The sequence below is a fragment of the Chaetodon trifascialis genome, chromosome 22 (genome assembly GCF_039877785.1).
Source record: "Chaetodon trifascialis isolate fChaTrf1 chromosome 22, fChaTrf1.hap1, whole genome shotgun sequence".
Lineage (NCBI taxonomy): Eukaryota > Metazoa > Chordata > Actinopteri > Chaetodontiformes > Chaetodontidae > Chaetodon > Chaetodon trifascialis.
Genome location: NC_092077.1, coordinates 18875944 through 18894939, shown reverse-complemented (window position 1 = coordinate 18894939; position 18996 = coordinate 18875944). Strand labels below are relative to the sequence as shown.

The following is an 18996-nucleotide window of genomic DNA, read 5'->3' as shown; positions in this document are numbered from 1 at the left end:
GGAGGTGTCCCAGGAGGGGTGGAGGGACGCAGCATCGGGGTCAGAGCGTGTGTGTGTGTGCAGGTGTGTGTGTGTGTGTGTGTGTGTGCACCTCAGCAGCAGCTCGTCGCTCATCGTGGATCCTGTGCCGGCGGCCGCGGGAGGGGGGCAGCACGCGGCATCGACACACACTCTCCCCACGAAGCCCAGCTCGGACGAGAGCTCCAACATTACGAACGGATGCACCTTCTCTGGCTGCGCTCGCTCTCTTCCTCCTCTCCTTCAATCCTCTTCCTCGCTTCCCTGTTTTCACCGCTCGCCGTTCAACAAGCTGCCGCTCTTTGCTTCTCCGTCTCTCGCCTTGTTCCTCTCAGCCTCTGCCGTTGTTCCCCTTTCTCTCACGCGGAAACAAGCCTCCCCCCTCCTCCTCTACCCCCTCCACTCTCTCTCTCTCTGGTCGAGCAGCAGAGCAGTGGAGACCCCGCTGGCTCGCCTAGCTGAAGTAATCCCTTGTGACAGCTCAGCTCATGTTGTTATGTTGTGGGCCTATTTGAGTCTAATACAACAGCTCTGGAACAGCCGAGCCCCAGTCCAGCTCTGGACTGCCCGCGAGGCCGCTGGGCCCGGCCCAGTCCGGCCCACCGCCATGCCAGCAATGCCCACCACTCACATTTACTGCACATCATCGCCGTGTTTCTGGCACGGCGCAGGCTTCAAATGTACAGCCAGAGACGGAGTGGGAAATAAACCAAACTTAATGCAGCTTTTTATGAAGTTTTAATGAGGTAAATAAATCTTGTGCATCATAGTAAAGCTGCACTGAAACGATGGAAGGAGCCCAAGTTCAACATCAAGTCAAACGTTCTCTGAATTTTCAGATTTTTTATAAATAACCTCAAAAGATATGAGCACATCGCAAAGTCACGATTACGTCCGGTCCCTGGCTTCACTCCCAGCTAAATGTGACCTTCTGTTTGCAGCTACATCAATGGTTGCACACCTCAGAACGAGCCGTCGCCAGCTCAGGTGTCCCGTTCTCACCTGAGCTTTCCGAGCAAACGGTCGGGCCGTGACTCCAAACGAAAAGGTTTTCATGGGAAAATAGACTCAACCAATGCTTTCTGGAGATTCTGGGCCTCTAAAAATCAGCTCCTGAAACAGGAAACGTCCATAAATCCTGATATGAATCCCAGAGTTTCCATAAATATATATAGTTTTTGGTTAAAATCCAATGAAATCAGAAGACGCTAACGAGAAATAGTGTTCTGATCTTCCCCTTTGTATACACCGAAGCATTGCAGACGGCTTGGCCAAGGCTACTGCATTCTCCAGAGAAAAGGCCGCCACAGAAGGAAAACGCATAAATGAATGCTTTCCGGAAAACAGGCAGTTTATAAAGTTTACAAAGGCGAGAAAACAACGACTGTAACATCTATTCACTTCCCCCAGCTGATAAAAGTCGACTAAATTCAAAATGTATTAACACTGACAAGAATAAAAAGTGAAAAATGAAACTTTGAGTGTTGTGAAGAGTAAATAGATATTCTATTAACGCTCTGTATTGTGATGAATGCCAACAGCTGACTTTGTGATTGACTCCTACTCTTTATTTAAAGCTCCGTCGCAGCTGTGCAGCCTCGATGAAACAACATTAGCGAGCCTCCTCCTCCTCAGACGCCCCGTCCTGTCTGGACTTAAGCCTCCTGCAGGTACGGACGGCGTCTTCGGGCCGGGCCAGCCTCGTCTCCGGAGAGCCGGCCCGGTCCAGCAGATCGTGCCCGGGAAGAGGCAGCCCAGACAGGCATGTCTCAGTGAGGAGCCCTCCCGAAGGAGGCGCTGCCAGATCCTGCTCCATATACCTGGCACATCACAGCGTCTCCTCCCCATAGGAGGCTGGGGCTGAAGACACAGGCAGGGAGCTGCTGATTAAAAATTCATCTCTCTGTTTATTATGATTTATGCATGTTTCACTGAGCCAGGAACGAAAAAGAGAGAGGAGAACAGCTTCATTAGTGCATATTGTGTGTACGTGTGTGGGTCCTATGCCTATGCCTGTTTGTGTACTCTGTGTGTGTACTCTGTGTGTGTGTGTGTGTACTCTGTGTGTGTGTGTGTGTGTGTGTGTGTGTGTGTGTGTGTGTGTGTGTGTGGCTAGCTGGCAGGTGGGGGATAGTTAAAATTATGGATTGTACGTGAGGTTCATTAGAATGTTTGGCATACAGGGCAAAATCGTCTGTCTTCACAAAACACCTGCATTTCACTGAAAAACAACAGCAGTTGAAATCCTAAATTATCCGCCGCGCACGGGCCACCGCCATTAAAATGCAGCAGACACTTTTGCTAACTTCTAACTTAATTACCCATTTCCGCCTCTGTTGTTTACCATTCAAATCGGATCGGCCTCTCATTGCACTTTGTCTCAGCCAGAACCGGTGGCGGGCGCGCAGCGGTGACAAATATTGACGCGTGGCGAGCGTGTCAACAGGAAAGCGGCGAGCGAGAGCGGCGAACGGGCCGCAGAAGGCGGAAGCGCTCTTCCGCGGTTCAAGCAGATGCTGCGGCCACTGATCGCACGTCGTTGTCTGTTTATTACAGTGAAAGCAGGACGTAAAGAGCATAATGACACGGAGCGTAGGCTGATGAATGGAGCCACGCTTTCAAATTAACATACACAATTTAGCTCTACAAATGTTTGGATTTTGGAGGGTTGACAGTGATGACTGATGATTTATCATTTACACAGACAATAGCTCATATTTCTGCAAACATTCGGCTATTAAAGCAGCGCGAGGCTGCGTTTCTGCATTAAAAACACCTGTTTTATCAGCTTCAGGTTCATTATGGGGCGTTAAACTCTGCTTTTTTGTGTCAGTTTGTTCTACATCAGCAGGAAGTCAAGACCTAAACCTAAAATCACAACGTCTGCACTCCGCTTTTCCACCTCCGTCGCCAACACGCCACCAAAATAAAGCTCACTGAGACACATTTCTGGTCACGGAAGCAGTTTGCTTTGCTTTCGGCACCACGTCGAGTTGGTTAGCTTTCGGATAAGATCACGGTTTGGGTTAAAATAAGTCCTAATACTCAGTTATGTGAGTTTAATATGTTACCTCTATGACGTTAACCCGGTCTCCTGGGTTAAAGTCCTGTGTTTGACCCATCCATCCTTTGCACTCGCACTTTTCCATCCTTTAAACTACATTTTGTCATTAGCGCCCCCTGCTGGTACCGCACCTTCACTCATACGTGTCATTTTCCCGCATGGGCGAGGCAAAGCGTGACACTCGCACACGACCGTCAGGTGGATTGGCGGCTCTGTTCCACACTTTGGCGTGACACTGGACTGACTTAGCAGGACTCATCATTGTTCAGGTCAACACACATTTATTTCTGTGTACAGCATGCAGCAAAGCAGCCTCGCCTTTTGTGTTCTCTGCAAGCCCAAAACCCCTCAGCGAACCGACATCAGGAGCCTCTGTCCTATTTCCCAGCGTGGAAAGGTTAATAGTCTTCCGAGTAATCCCACAACATCACATGAAAAGCATCAATTCGATCACCTCCACCCCTCAGATTGGCTTAAACCATCCATTGTACCTTGATTACTTCCTCCGTCCGGGCGGCACGTCCGGCGTGTCGTATGACGCGATGCTAAGTGACACAGCCTGTGTGTTTTGCCCTTTAGACTTTCTGCCTCTCCCTGTTCTTTGGAATCACATGTCAGACGGGGAAGTGAAGGAGAGCGAGTTGCGTGCGGTTTCCTCGCATCATCATCCGTGACAAGACGCTGACCGAAGAACTGCTGACACGCGAGGCAGCGACACGGACAGCTGCTCAGTTTCGACTCCATGGGACAAACACATCATACTAAATAGTTTGAGCTAAACATCTAAAAGATTTCAGCCTGAAAGTTTTCCATAAAGTCGACACACATTATTTTCTGCAGCTGAATAAAAGCATATATAAAAACACTCAAACTTGTTTCATGATCGCTTGCAGTCGCCTTTAAAACTGGTGTTTCTACGCATTTAATTCGTCTTCTGAAGGTCCATCTCCGTCCGCCTGCCGCTCTAAACCTGCTCTCTGCACGTGCATCCATGTTGAAGGGCTACTGCTGGAGAACAGAGGACATATGGCGGCGTCTGCTCAGGGGTGCAGCGAGGGGCGACTGGTGGCATCCAGGAGCTCCAGGTTTGCAAATTCAGCCCCATCGTTTCTACATTTTCTACGTTGGGGGCCCCTCGCCTCCACGCCGAGCCGTGACATCATGCCTTTTGAAGACGAGCATCTTGTTTTTGTCATTCGCGCAAACTCCGGCGCTGACATGGCCGTAACTTGAGGCCAGGGCTCAAACCGAGCAGCCTCCGTCTCTTTTAAATTGTGTTTACGATTTAATGACCTATTTGTGTTTGTTGTTTCCGGCGAGCGCCTGCCTCGCTCGCTCTCTCTCCTCTCCCCGTCTCTCTGTCTCTGGATCTCTCGCTCCCTAACGCGCTCTGACAGCGAAAGGTCAATGCCCATTGGCTACGTGGGGGGCACTGAGTGATGTAAGGGGGGTTGTCATGGTAACGCGCGGGGCTCGGCGAGGGCGCGGGATGCTTTTTGTGCCAAACGCCGAGGCCAGGACCCGGGCGGGATCAAAAGACTGGAGAGCTCGGCTCGCTGGGCGGAAGCTCAGCGGACTGAACGCCTGAACGCAACTTTAATTGACTGGCGACTTACCGGCCTGGCGAACTGGGGGGGGGCGGGACTCAGCCGGCCGGTCGGCCAGTGAAGTAGATCTGCATGTACGAGACAGACAGCGGGGCCTAAAGACAGCCGGTTGCGAGCAGCTCTGTTATGTCTGTGAGCCTGCATTCTGCTGAGCTTGGCTTCACATTAATAAAAGAGGGATTACCAAAGTCTGCAGGCTCCTCTTTGGCCCCTCTCCAGCCGAGAGCCGAGCGAGGGTTCGCTCCCTCCACCCCTCCGCCTCCCTCCTGCCATCCTCCGCTCCCTTTTCTTACCCTCCTCAGCATGCCGCTCACGTTCATCCCATTCAAAAAAAAAAAAAAAACACTCTCATCTGCCTTTCCTCCTGTCGGTCTCTGTTCCATTTCTCTCCACTCTCCCTCTAAGTACAGGAGGGGAAAAAATGTACCAAAACACAGATAAATTATTTAGATTTTTTTCCCCAAAGAGAGAAGAAAAAAAAAAGCTTGACTCTGCAGTTTGAAAGAAAGGGGGAGAGGAGGGAAGGGAGGGAGGGAGGGGGTGAGAAATAAAAATTGCATTAGATACAAGATTCTGCAATCAGCCCGCGATATGAAGAATTAATCTTATCTTTCGCTGGCACACACGGCCAAGTAGGAGAGCGCCTCCAAAGACTTCAAGATGACAACGGGACGAATCCGCCTTTCCATTACGCCGCCATTCAGCCATTGTGGAGGCCGACACCTCGCGATAAGCGGACGCATTGTTGCCATTGACAATGTCATTACGGGACAGTAAACAAGCGAGGAGGGTCGGGATGAACCGGGCGGGGCCGGAAGGTCACCGAGACAATCCGGACTGAGAGGACGCGAGACCCCGTGGGAGAGATAAGAGTCCTCTTCTTCTTCTTTTTCTCCCTCTTCATCTATCTCTTTTTTCGCTCCCCCTCCAAAGCCAAGGACGGGCATATGCTTAGAACAAAGCCCCGGCGCTGCCGCGTAATCAACTCCTCTGTACTCCACCAGCAGCAACACAATCTTCCCTGGAGGTCATCCACAGGAAGAGGCTTAGGAGGCGGTCGGCTGCCGGATCATCGGCTATTAAGATGGGAAAATAGGATGACATTCGCCCGGCCTCCCGCCCCGGTTTTCCTCTCCCAGACGTTACTTATATGTACAAACATGAACGGAGTAACTGTCACAACCAACAGACCAAAGGCACTGCTGCTGCTTATTAGTCATTAGAGTGCATGTTTTTTTGGCAGAGGTGTCACGTCTCAAGTCCTTGAGGGCGAATCACAACTCCTCATAAGCCAGTCACCACCTTCACTAGTTGAATATTTGGCTTTTGGTTTAAAAGACTGATCGACTGTCAAATACAACAAACAAAGCTCCTCCTCATGCTCTCAGGATGTCGCCATCTTGTTTTATGGTCTGTGTTGTAATATGAAAAGAAGCGTGTTTGTATCTGCAGCTGGACTGAAGTCTGATCAGTGAACGGTGCTGATTTAACACCTCAGCTCAGAGAATCTGCTGACTACCAAACTGATCTGAAACCAGTTCTTCTCCTCAATTTGAAAGCTACATACCATAGTCATTCTGTAAGGTAACAGGAGGCCAGAGATTCCTGTGACTGAAGGCATTTCTGATGGAGAAGGGACGCACACACACACACACACACACACACACACACACACACACACACACACACACACACACACACACACACACACACACACACACACACACACACACACACACACAGATCGGATCAGTGCGTCTGAGGACTCTGACATTTGCAGGTGCACTCACCTTTGCTGGACATTTCCAGGAAAATAAGAGCCTGGATATTCTTTCAAGTAATCACCAACAATTAAAAATGTTAATCTGACACAGTACAATGTCTCCATGACAGGTGCTAAGGACCAAAAACTCGAAGATTCAGGTATGTTTGTTACACAGAGGTCGTCCATGGAAGCTATTTAAAAAAGGGCAGGCACTTTCAAAAATACCTGGCAGGTGATTGGATGAACCGCCTGTCTGTCACCAGCTAACTTCAACCAATCACATCAATGAAGCTGAGTAGGAGAAAGCAACTCTTAGTTGCTGCTCTTTGCTCTTCTTTCAATGACGAAAACCTCCCAGTTCACAGAGACCTGATGCTACATTAGCATCTAAGCTAACCCTTTTAGAGGCCGCCATTGTTGTTTTGTTTGTGAGCACATCTAAACCACGCTCTGAACGACTGCTCTGCTCGTGATCTCACAGATCCACACAGGTAACCTTAAAGCCACGCCAACGAAAGGACAATTAATTCAAGGTTTCTGCTCGATAAACAAAAAACTCCTCATCCACTCTTCCCTGACGCCCAGGAGAACAGACGCATTTCTAAACCAAACAAGCGGCATCGCATCCATCATCAGATGTATCTGCCTCAACCTGACAACACTCACTCAAACACTCACAGCGGGCTGGTTGAGCACGGAGGTGGCAGGAGTGGTCCTGTTCCATTTGCAGACATTAGCACGGGGAGATTAATTTGTCCCCTTCCATTAGGTGGGAAAGCAGCCGTCATGGCTGCTCAATTATCTCTTAACAAAAAGAAAAATACACAAACAAACAGGAGCCATCCAAATAATAAGCACTGAGTGTGTGCGTGTGTGTGCGCTGCTTCATATGGATGCATATGTGTGCAGGTAACGTTGGCGTATGAGAGCTGGGAGAGGAGTGTGTGTGGGGTCAGGTGCTTCCACGCCGGCTGATGGCTCATTAACGGCAAAATCTGCATTTTCTACGCGCAATATTCTGCCATTCAGCACGCAAACGAAGCAACGGAGATGACGTGAGAGGAGAAAGAGGAGTAGAAAGGAAGAAGGAGGGATGAAGGGAGGAGGGATAGAAGTTGTTATTGTTGTTGTTGTGTTTAGACTCGCCGTCTTCCTGCCGCTCTCCTCTTTTGTGAAGATTTCGACTTCATTAGAATTATAATGAACATCAGCGAGGCTCGCCGAAGTATTTTTGGCTCCTTGAAAATAAATGAATACACAAGTAAATCAATTCAAATCTACCCATTATGCCTGTTTTCTGGGTCGTATGAAACACGCATAGCGGGCCACGCTATAGGCGCACGCCGCCGTACCGTACGTCGCAGGCAGTCGTGATAATCAGCTAAAATTAGAGGATCATTTGTCATCGTTCCAAACGTCGTTACATATCGCAAAATCAATTTCACATCCGCCACGACATCGACGGCTCGTGATGGCGTATTGATGGACTGAGAGACACATCAGCGCATTATGGCGGTAATGTTAAACACCACGGCGGCGTGGAATGTGTGTGTGTGTGTGTGTGTGTGTGTGTGTGTGTGTGTGTGTGTGTGTGTGTGTGTGCGTGCGCTTGGCTGTCGTGCTCCGCCGGTGTGATGATGTTGCCGTGTACTGAGACTCGCTAATTGGCTCACCTGTCTCTCAGCCATCTGGAGCCTCTCAGAAAAAAAAGAGGGATAAAAAAAAACAAAAAAAACGTCACACTGAGTTCCCCCAACATCTCACACACACACACACACACACACACACACACACACACACACACACACACACACACGCAGGGGTGCCTGAACACAAGAAAAGACAAATATGGAAACGTGCATGTAAATGAAACTGAGAAGCAAATCTAAAGACATTTCTTCCGCATCACGCTCGTATTATCGACGGCTTCCTGCTCGCAGAAATGATTTAATAAACAAAAACAAGCAGTGTTTCCTTCTTCAGTGAACGCTAAACGCACAACAGCTCAGAATTAACGCGATGATGATTAATCACGGCGACGGCGAGCTTTCTTGAAGCCGGAGCGAGGACAGAATCAGGATGAACGCGCGGTAAAAACAAACGACGTGTTGGAAATAAATATTGTTATTGTTTGAGGAAAAGCACTGGAATGTGAAGAAGACACACCCACGACAGCCCCCCCCCCACCTCAGAGAGCATCAGCTGGAAGAGAAAACACTCCACTATCCCAGAAAACCCTGGGGCACGCCGCTCTGACTGTGTGTGTGTGTGTGTGTGTGTGTGTGTGTGTGACAATGGTGGTTTGGATGAGTCTGCTCTCATACCAGCAGTGTTTCAGAAGGAGGGAAGATGCGATGATGTGTGTGTGTGTGTGTGTGTGTGTGTGTGTGTGTGTGTGTGTGTGTGTGTGTGTGTGCGTGTTGTTTCACGGTCTACGTCAACAGAACAAAGTCAGGATGTGTGGCTGATAACCATGGTAACCTCTGTCACTGCTGCCATCTTAGGAGCCTGAGATGAGACAATATGATCACAAGATCTCAAACACACACAAAATGATATTAATGTTCGAATAAATCATGATAAAAACGAGTGGAAGAAAGAATAAATAATGCCATTATAATAATGTGAATATGACAAATATCAAATTGTATTAAAGGCAATTTTTTAAATGATGCATAAATTATTAAAACATGATATATTAGACTTAAATAATAAAAATATATAAATAATATAATTATATTTAATATTCTACAGAAATACTTAACATAACAGATTAAATATGGATAATAATAATAATCATCATGTTATTATTATTATTATTATTATCATTTGTATTGATCGTAATGGTGGAATTATTTCTATGGAACAATAATAAATAAAGTGTATAAAAATAATGAATAAAGTCATTCCAACAATTCTCAAATACGAAAATAAAAAAATAAACTGGGAAATGAAATAAACGACCAGCGTAAACAAAACAACAAAACATTTAAAGTTACAGAAACAAAGAAGAAGATTATCACGGTCATGAATATTAGAGCTACAACAGCAGTAATAAAGGCTGTGTGTGCATGTGTGTGTGTGTGCGTGTGTGTGTGTGTGTGTGTGTGTGTGTGTGTGTGTGTGTGTGTGTGTGTGTGTGTGTAATAGTTTTTATTCTCCCGGTACCCAATGTGTTCCAGGTCAATGGTCTGAATCACACACAAAGAAGTAAGCCCCTCCCGAGCCACTGTATGTTCACCTGCCACCCAGTGTGTGTGTGTGTGTGTGTGTGTGTGTGTGTGTGTGTGTGTGTGTGTGTGTGTGTGTGTGAACCTGTGTCGCTCAGAGAGAAAGAAAACGTTCCTGAGAGAGAAAAGACAGATTGTGAAGAAGCGAAGGAAGAAAAGACGTCTAAACGTCCGTCCAGCCCTCCGCAGACAAACTCTCCCCCCTCCCTCCCCGCCGCCTCCCCTCCTCCCCCCTCGGCCCCTCCCCGTCATTAGAAGCTCTTCATAATTCATGCATTTGGATGAAAAATGGATGAACGGCGAGCATGACACCGGCGCAGCCTCCCACATTAAAAACCCAACGAGGATTTCAATCCCACTTCTCCTGCAGCGACATGTGACGATGACGTCGGTGCGGCGGTTCGAATCCCAGCTCTGACATAGTGAACAAAACTCATGTGACTGATCAGCTGTTTCTGCTATAAAACATGAAGAAGAAGAAGAAGAAGCTGTTTCTGCTGTTGTCATCCTCCCGCTCTTCTTCTTCATCATCTTCCTCTCCGGACAGCATCAAACAATGTTTTCAACATTCTTCTTCTTCTACTCTGTCTATTCCCGCCACGCGTGACACAGCTCATACCGCCACCTTCTGACGAAACTACAGTGGTGTCGCCCAGTTTACTCGCTCCAACCAGCTGATGGAAACGCGTCCAATCTGCATTTCCTCAATTTTTTCTTTCTTGTAACTTTTCAAAATTTCGCTTAAAATTCGCTCAACAGTCGATGGAAATGTGGCTGCTGACTTCAGGTCAACAATAAACTTCCACCCTCTTAGTTCTGCCGCCAAAAAAAAGTGAACTGACGGCACATTTTTTGGGCAGTTGTGCTGACTGGGAGCGTTTTCGAAAGCCCGACTTCAGGCCGCGGCGCTCGCCGGACATTTTCCCACTGGGGGATAAATTAGAGCTCAGGAAGGAGCCTTTAACACTGATAACTGTCACTGCTGAGAGGAGCGAATCCTCCAGCCGGAGTGCTCTGACTGCAGCCGCTCGCCTCATAAATATTCAGAGGTGGGAATACGGGCGGAGGCGGGGCCAGAAGCGGCGCCGAGCAGCCGTCGCAGCGAGGGACCGCTGTTGTCATGTGGCAACCGGGGAGGCAATAACGGACGCAGCGTACCGGGACGCCACATTGTATGAATCCCTGTAATTACAGTCTCTGCTGTCTGGCTCCGTAAACAGGAAGTGTGTGTGCATTTGTGCGTCTCACACACACCTGTAGCCCTCGTGCCAGGCAGGAGCTGGAGGCCTTCAGAGAGCTGTTGTATCTGTTCCACTCGTGAGCCGATGCTATTCATACACTAATCAACGCTTGTTTACGCCGATTTGTGCGCCGCTCTTCACGTGAGGGCGGGACGTGCGCGCCCGTGCACGAGCGTGGCGCCCTGCCCGTCTCAGGAGGTCATGTCAGAGCCAATAGCGGGTTTGCGGCTCGTAATGACCGATGCTGAAAGGCATCTGTGGAGCCACGCTCGCTAATTATCAGCTGTGTGCCTTCAAAGAACATTATCAGCACAAAGACCTGCAATTATACCCACACGCACAAACACACACACACACACACACACACACACACACACACACACACACACACACTTCACACCCTTTATCACCCCTGTTTCCAGCATCAGCTCTTCCTCCTCCCAAACCATCTTGACTGTTGTTGTCCTCTTTTTTCGCCTCTGTGTTTTCCTCCTGCTCCCTACGACTCCCATGACCCTCCTTCCCTCCACCCCTGCTCCATCTTCCCAGCCTGTTTTCATTTCCTGTTGTCCGTTTATCCGTCCCCATCCTCGCAATTCCTAACCTCATCCTCTCTTTCAGCTCCCTTGCTTCCACTTTTCCTATCTCTGCCTCCCCCTTCCTCCTCCCCCTCCTCCTCCTCTTCCTCCTCCCTGCCCAAAACAGACGCTTAAATAACGAGCCGGGTGTCAGTCAAACCGCCAGAGAGCTTCATTAGAGGAGGAGAGCGCACAGGATCAAATTACACGCCCAGTTCTCTTTTGTGTGATTGTGCGCGTGTGTGTGTTTGAGTGTGTGTTTGCAGGGGATTGTGGGGGGTCGGCGGCGGCAGCGGCGGCGATGGTGGTGAAGGCAGAGAGGAAGTAAACACACGTTCTGGAATGACGCAGCTGCGTGGAGGATTAGTGTGTAACACGCGTCGTTTTTCTGTGTGTGTGTGTGTGTGTGTGTGTGTGAGCTCATGCGCCAGTCGCAGCCTCGCCTGTTTTCTCCAATCAGAGAGAAAAACAAAAGCAAACTATTTTGCCTAATTATTCACAGCCACAGTCTTCGTCTCGTTGTCTTCCTCCCGTGCTTCGCTTCGGCTCCGCTGTGCAGGAGCTTGTTTTGGATCGGAGCTGATTTACCTGCTGGGCGCCCATGAATACCATCAGGAGCAGCTTTACACTGAGACTATATGGAGAATTTATTACCAAACATCAGTCTCATCCACTTCTGCTATGAGGAAATGATGCAGACTTCTGCAGGATTGGACAGTTTGTCCTCTTTCTTCCTGCGCTGCCTTATTCAAAGGTAAAAACAATAATCAATAACAGATAAAAGGTCGATTTCTAGAGTTTCTTGAAGGACCACATCAGCGGCCGCACTTGATTCAGCCCATTAAAATCGCATATTCTTTACATTACCGCCGCATATTCTCGTATTTAAGAGTTTTTAAATGGGCTTCATGCCATTAGCCATTAGACGCACTTCATTTCATTACAGAGTCTCAAAGCCGGCTCGACCTCGCAGATCCACGTTTCGTCACCTTTGTGTCGTCAAGAGAAGCTTTTAAGAGGCCGCGTTCACAACTTCCCCCACGCAACATCTCTCGTTGTTTGTCAGCTGAGCTCGGGCCAAGACGGAAGAGTCCAGACTCGGCGCCGATGCATTATTCGGTGCGACATCTGAGGCATCGAGACGCCGCTGTTGTTTATTTGTCCTCTGGAAAAGGACTCGGTTCAAAAAACGCACAAATGAAAGAGAATGCGCTCATGTCAGCGAGTATTTAAAGGGTCCGTTCACCCAGATTACAACCTCAACAACAACAAACAGAAAGTTATGACAGTAAACGACCACACATCTGCTGATGCATTATGGACCCTCTAATGTTTATTCAGACCTTCAGAATCGTCGACACTTCTATAATAATTAACGAGTGCTGCATTATAATCCAGATCGTAAAGCTTTATAATGCGAAACGGATCGAACGGGTGATGAAGTGTCCCTTCTCTTTTTCGCTCTGCACCGTGGGGGAGGGGGCGCTGATGAGGGCAGGATATTCGTCCTTTTCCTGTTAATTCTGCCTCAGATGAGAAATAGGTAGTGCTATTTTAAGACGGGCCCTTATTTAAACCTTCTCCTCCCCTTGATCTGTCGCTCTGTCGCCGAAGGGTTTAGTTTAATGACCCTCCTCGGCCGCAGATCTCACATCTCTCCTTTCCAATTTCCCTTTTCCTCCGTCCCTCCAGTTCCTTCTCTGTCTGCCCGCCGCCTCATCTCATCTTCGCCCTGTCCTTCCACGCTGCCCCCTGAACGCCGGCGCCAACACCACTCCAGTGCTGAGGGGAAAACGCCTGTTGATGTAGTCAGTGTTTGGCCCGAAGCCTGGAGATATACTGCATGCCTCATTGAGGATGAGGCCGAAGGGAAGAGAAGGAGCGAGGGGTGAGAGGGAGAGAGAGAAAGAATAAAAGATGGAGAACGGTACCTTTGTATCGGCCCGGAGAGGTCACTGGCGTCCTGCCTGCAAGACAAGAAAGAGGGTAGACTTGTGAAACGCTGGAAAATAATCTTTAAAAAGTGAATAAAAACTACAAAAATCTAAAAGAATATAACCAAAGAGACAAAAAGTGACAAAACATTCAGTCATATGAAGTGCTGACGAAGCGAAGCGTCTCATTCACTTCAATCACTCTCTCATTGTACGCTGATGACACTCCGCTTGTCACAAAAGAAGACATATGAACATCCTGTATATATTACATCACATGCATTAGATGAAGGCGTTTTCCAACGTTTCCTGACCGCAACCCCCCCCGCCCCCAGCCCCAGTTGCCTGTTTCCAGGCTGAACGTATGCAGAGCAGCTCTGCAGCTTTAGCATTAGCTACTCTTTAACAGTGGAAGGAAAACAGTTGGGCGCTGATGAAGGCTGTGTTTCTGGAAATATGATACAAATCACATGAGATACTGGCAAAACAACACACACACACACACACACACACACACACACACACACACACACACTGAGCCATCTAAATAGTAAATTGGTCTTGTCTGTCCTTGGGAGCAGTAGAGAAACTTGTTCGTTCCACTGGGTTTTCTCCATAATTCCCTGCTGTTTCCTCTTTCTCTCTCCTTCCCTTTTTGTTTTATCCCTTCCTCCAATCCTCTGTTCCTCTTCCACTGCATGTAAATAAATTGGTCCCCAGGCCCCACCACTAGACACTGTGTCTGTGTGTGTGTGTGTGTGTGAGAGAGAGCCAGCGTTACACTCACACAACCCCCCAGAGCTCATGGCTGCACCAAATTAGCCTGGGTCTTATGTCACAGAGGTAAATAAAATAATAATGCATTAACATTGCTGTCATTAATAACCAGTGTGTGTGTGTGTGTCTGTTTATGTGTGTGTGTGTGTGTGTGTGTGTGTGTGAGAGAGAGAGAATGTGTGTGTGTGTGTGTGTGTGTGTGTGTGTGTGTGTGTGTGTGTGTGTGTGAGAGAGAGAGAATGTGTGTGTGTGTGTGTGTGTGTGTGTGTGTGTGTGTGTGTGTGTGTGTGTGTGTGTGTGTGTGCATCATGATGAAATGCTGAGAAAAAACTCCTTGCTCCTCCTCAACACGGTGGCCAATCACTGCTATCGTCACTCTTTGCATTTCAAAGACACACTTTTGTCTGTTTCATCTCCGACCACAGAACACTCATCCTGTTATCCTGCTACACACGTGCGCACACACACACACGCACACACACCAGCCACCTCCGCTTCAGTCCATTTTCCCAATGCCATGAATTATGAAAAAGGGTAAATGGAACATCAAACACACACTGCTCGCACTCAAGTTTACACACACACGCACAGATGACACACATACAGGACGACACATAAAACTCACCGCACACGCCATCTCTCATATTTTTGAGTCCACATACTTCTACACGAGCAAAATGTTGGCGCTCCACGCATCCTATTACCAAACAGCTGGATGTTAAACGTCGGCTGCAGCAGAAACAGTCACGAAGACGCTAATAAAACTTCATTAGAGTAACTTTGCGAGCATGTGACGCTAAAAACAACGGCTGAGAGCTCCTCTGGCTGAGTGGATATATCATCGAGGATGATGATATTTAACATCTGAGACAGGCTGGAAGTTTGAATCTGAAAGTTATGTGTCTGAAGCTGAAAAAAACATAGTTAAAAAAGTCATTTCTTCTTACTTTCAGCTAAAAACTCATCTGTTTTCTAACTGTTTGGAAAAAATAACTTGCAAGAGGAAGTGGAATTGCACCGACAGCGTGTGGACGCTCCACTTCCGTATTCAAGATTTGTTTGTAAAAAATAATCTCTGTATCTGGAGATATGAGCGCTCGTTTGTTTTTGCTTCGCTGTTCCCAGAGATGAGCTGTCAATCAAACGGTGCAGCCTCTGATGTGACCGTGGGAACTTTGGGAACCTGCTATCTGTGCTAATGCTAACAGCCCCCCTTCTTCTTCTGCGTCTTCTGCTGAAGCTCGACTGGATTAAACTCTCCTTCTTTAGTTCCAAACATGCAAACCCACTGGATTACTTCTATCTGAAGTGTTTTTATTTGTTTTTAAATGTTAGCCAATTGCTCATAGAAATGTTTAGAAGCAATAATTTAGCTCTGCCTTTCCCCAACACCCTTTAAACTCCAGCAGGATTCCCTCAAAAAAAGTGTTTTTTGAAAATATGTTGTTTTGAAAGGACATTTGTTTGTGTGGAGACTCAAAATTGCTGAGAGAGCTTTATTTCTTTAAGGTCTGGACATCATCTTCCCCTTTCGACATGTTCCTCTGAACAGAATCAGCTGCTCTGCTGCAGAGCCACTTAAAGAATAAACACGTCTTTACGAGGAACTGATTCTGTTTAAAGCAGAAGAGGTCTGATTTCAGAGCATCAGTTGCTCCTTGTTGGTCCGCTTAAGCCGAGCCGACAAGATTTGGGTCAGAATTGATCAACGCGATGGAAGCAGATGGGACAGCAGCGTCCAGGTGGAAGCCGGCCAGACTTATGCTTCACGACGGACAGCTTTTTGGCGGCGCGTACGAACCCGGGCACAAACTCCTGCAGGTCTCCCGCCGCTGCCGGCCTGGCGGAGACGCAAAACGAAGCTGAAACGTGAGGGAGTCCTCGGGCGACGGCGCCAGAGCCGCCACGAAGCAGGTGGCGGGACCCTGCGAGTACCGCCGGCGTTTCTGGACACACACACACACGCACACCGAGCATCAGCACTACATGAAGGAGACACAACGAGCCAGCTGTCACGGCACTTCTGAACACCATCGATGACAAGAGCGCTCCCACGTCGGAGCTTTTAAAGTGATTTCCCCCCTCTGCCTCTTTTTAATAAACACGCACACAAACGGATATTGGAAGTGACACGGATGCTTCTGTTATGGTGTGAAACACGCGGTACGTGTTGATGCTCTTATGGGACTGATGTTAACCCATTATTAATGGCACCAGAAACCAGGTTACTGAGAGAAATCAGGTTACGGAGGGAAATCAGAGAACGAGTTCACATGCGCTGCAGTAACCTGGTTACCGGCAAACCTGCAGCACGATGTGTCTGAACTTTACTGCTCAGCCGCAGAAGACGACGTCTTCAGAAGCCATTATTCTTCTTTTTGGTGTTATTTTCTGTTTGGGTTTTGGGTGAAAGATGAAGATGAAAAGGATTCAGTTTGTGGTGCGCACAGCATGAAAATGATGATGGCTTTTCCTTTTTCTGAAGTTTTTGGGGTTTTTTTGTAAAAACCTGCAGAAACCAGCACGTCGGGACGGCATAAAACCAGTACTAACCTGGATACTTAGTTCATGTGAAGGCATCATATCAAAGCTCAGACTCAGATATGCTCAGTTGCTTGTTAATTTGCTAAAACTAAGACAAAAATCACAAATTCAATGAGGTTATGATGCTGATTTACCTTTATGGTTATTTCAGAGGCTGCTGTCAGTGGTGCTGTTGAATTGTACTGCATTATACTGGTGTGTTCCTATTATTTTGTCCACCCCATGCATAACAGAGACGGTGCACTGCTCTGTATAATGCATTATACAGAGCATGAAAGTAGGACTTATTGCAGGACTGCTGCATTATTGTGTCTGACTACCAGCTCCAAACCAAAGATGTGACTTTATAGTCATATAACACAAAGAAAGCAGCAAATTCAAACAGATTAAACGACTAACACGCAAACCAAATTGTTGTGGAACGCCGTTTTTTTTTTGTGAACACCAGGAGAGACGCTCTCACTGAGTCTTTCTGCCTCTTCCGAAATGTTTTTCTCCCCTTCGTCATCCTCGTCTCTGCAGCCCATCTGTGTCATTCTAACACTCTCTGTTTTTAACACTTCTCTCCTTCTCACCTGCCATCCTGCGTTTCACATGCACACAACACGCTTGGCGTACCGCACCCACAATCCCCAACCAATCAACACATCCGACACGGAGGACACCATCTTTAAACACCGATAAATACATTCACGCACTCGACTTTCACACCTCCCGAGAATTCCCACTTCTTTCTTCATCTTAATCTTATCTCCATCGCAGGTGGGTGTATGTGTGTGTGTGTGCTAGTATTTGTGTGTGTGTGAGACAGCCAGTGTCATTCTGCCAAACTGTGCCAGGTCTTAAGATGATGTCAGATGTGGGCTGCTGGCCCGCCTCCAGATGGATCTAAACTCTCCCATTGGAGGATGAGTCTCGTAGATGGTGGCGCCAATGTGCCGAGGGGGGATGAGGATTGGATGAAACCGAGACCTGAGCGACACCAACGAGCTGCCATTTCATTAATCATCCTCTGACGGAGGCTGCATTCATGGTGCACCGGGAAAGACACAACTCGAGTGACTCAACGCTTCATAAAAGCACTGACTCACATGTATTCATGTGTGAAACTGCTAAGATCAAAGGCTTTTTTATGGCGACAAGATTTTAAAGGTTTCAGGGGGGAAAATGCTCATAGAAACTTTGCAAAGCAGCACACACACTCAGCACGTTCCAGGAAAACAAACACACAAAGGCTACACGGACTTCTTGCTATCGTCCTCCTGGAAGCCCAGAAGCATTGCACCATATGTTGGCAGAACTACTGCGGATGTCCACTGGAAGCTGCAGATGACGTGAATTCAAACTGATCACAGCCTCCATTCACCACCAACGAGGAAACCAGAAGCTTTCTAAAGCCACCTGTCAAAAATAAAGATGCTGAGTGATGACGTTTCAATGCAAATACCTAAGATCTGGTAACAGGATGCATGGAACCATCTGGGACCCAGTGATTGGATGAACCGTCTGTCTATCATTGTCTATCACCAGCTAACTTCAGTCAATCAGATCATCAAAGCATGTGACGGAGCAGGAGAGCAAAACTCTTGATGAAGCCAGCTGGGAGAAAAGCGAAGACACTCTACGCTAACAAGCAGCATCCACGCTAACCTCTTTAGGAGCCGCCATCATGCCTGCCAGCAGTTCCTCTCAGGATGCTGATTGGCTCAGCCACAAGCACACAAGCTGAAGCCTGGCGAGATGCATTCTCAGCTCGCTGACGTCCTGAATCCAGCTTCTTCGCAGGATAAGGTTTGGCACAGCTATCAAATGCATCCTTAGTTTGGGGAATTTTAAACATGGATGAGAGCAAACATAGAAAGGTTTCATGGTTTTTATCAGAGAAGAGCTGATCAATACTTTATGCCACTCGATGCTATGGACACACTTCGCTCGGTACTCATGAAGTATTGAGGCTCAGCACACGGCCCCTCACCCCGCACCGGGTGATGTATCACTCTAACACATTTTGTTTGTATTGATCGACAAGTCTGAGCTCTTAACTCATGGCGGGAAAAGCAGAAACGCATGTGTGGACGCCGTGACAGCAAAACGCCTCATGATCATTATTGTTTTTAAATGTCGTTTATTTCGTGTACTTCCTTAAAATCTTAGAGGTTGGTGAGATGCAGGTGCAGGTGCAGCCAATGGGGATCTACACGCACAGACTCAGACCTGCTAGCTTCCCCACATGCTAAC

At 47.8% G+C, this 18996-nt stretch overlaps 1 protein-coding gene across 32 annotated transcripts in view; it reads right to left on the bottom strand.

Annotated features, from left to right (window-relative positions):
• Positions 1–18996, bottom strand: part of LOC139350434 (CUGBP Elav-like family member 2) — a 182012-nt gene that overhangs the window by 131002 nt on the left and 32014 nt on the right. For 21 of the 32 annotated variants that reach the window (XM_070991810.1, XM_070991816.1, XM_070991814.1 and 18 more), the window contains exon 2: positions 13435–13470. In XM_070991810.1, the coding sequence (XP_070847911.1) occupies positions 13435–13470 (36 nt within the window). Of the gene's footprint in view, positions 1–91; positions 864–13434; positions 13471–18996 lie in introns of those variants that run through there. The other 11 variants (XM_070991805.1, XM_070991806.1, XM_070991809.1 and 8 more) reach the window with 1 other exon arrangement.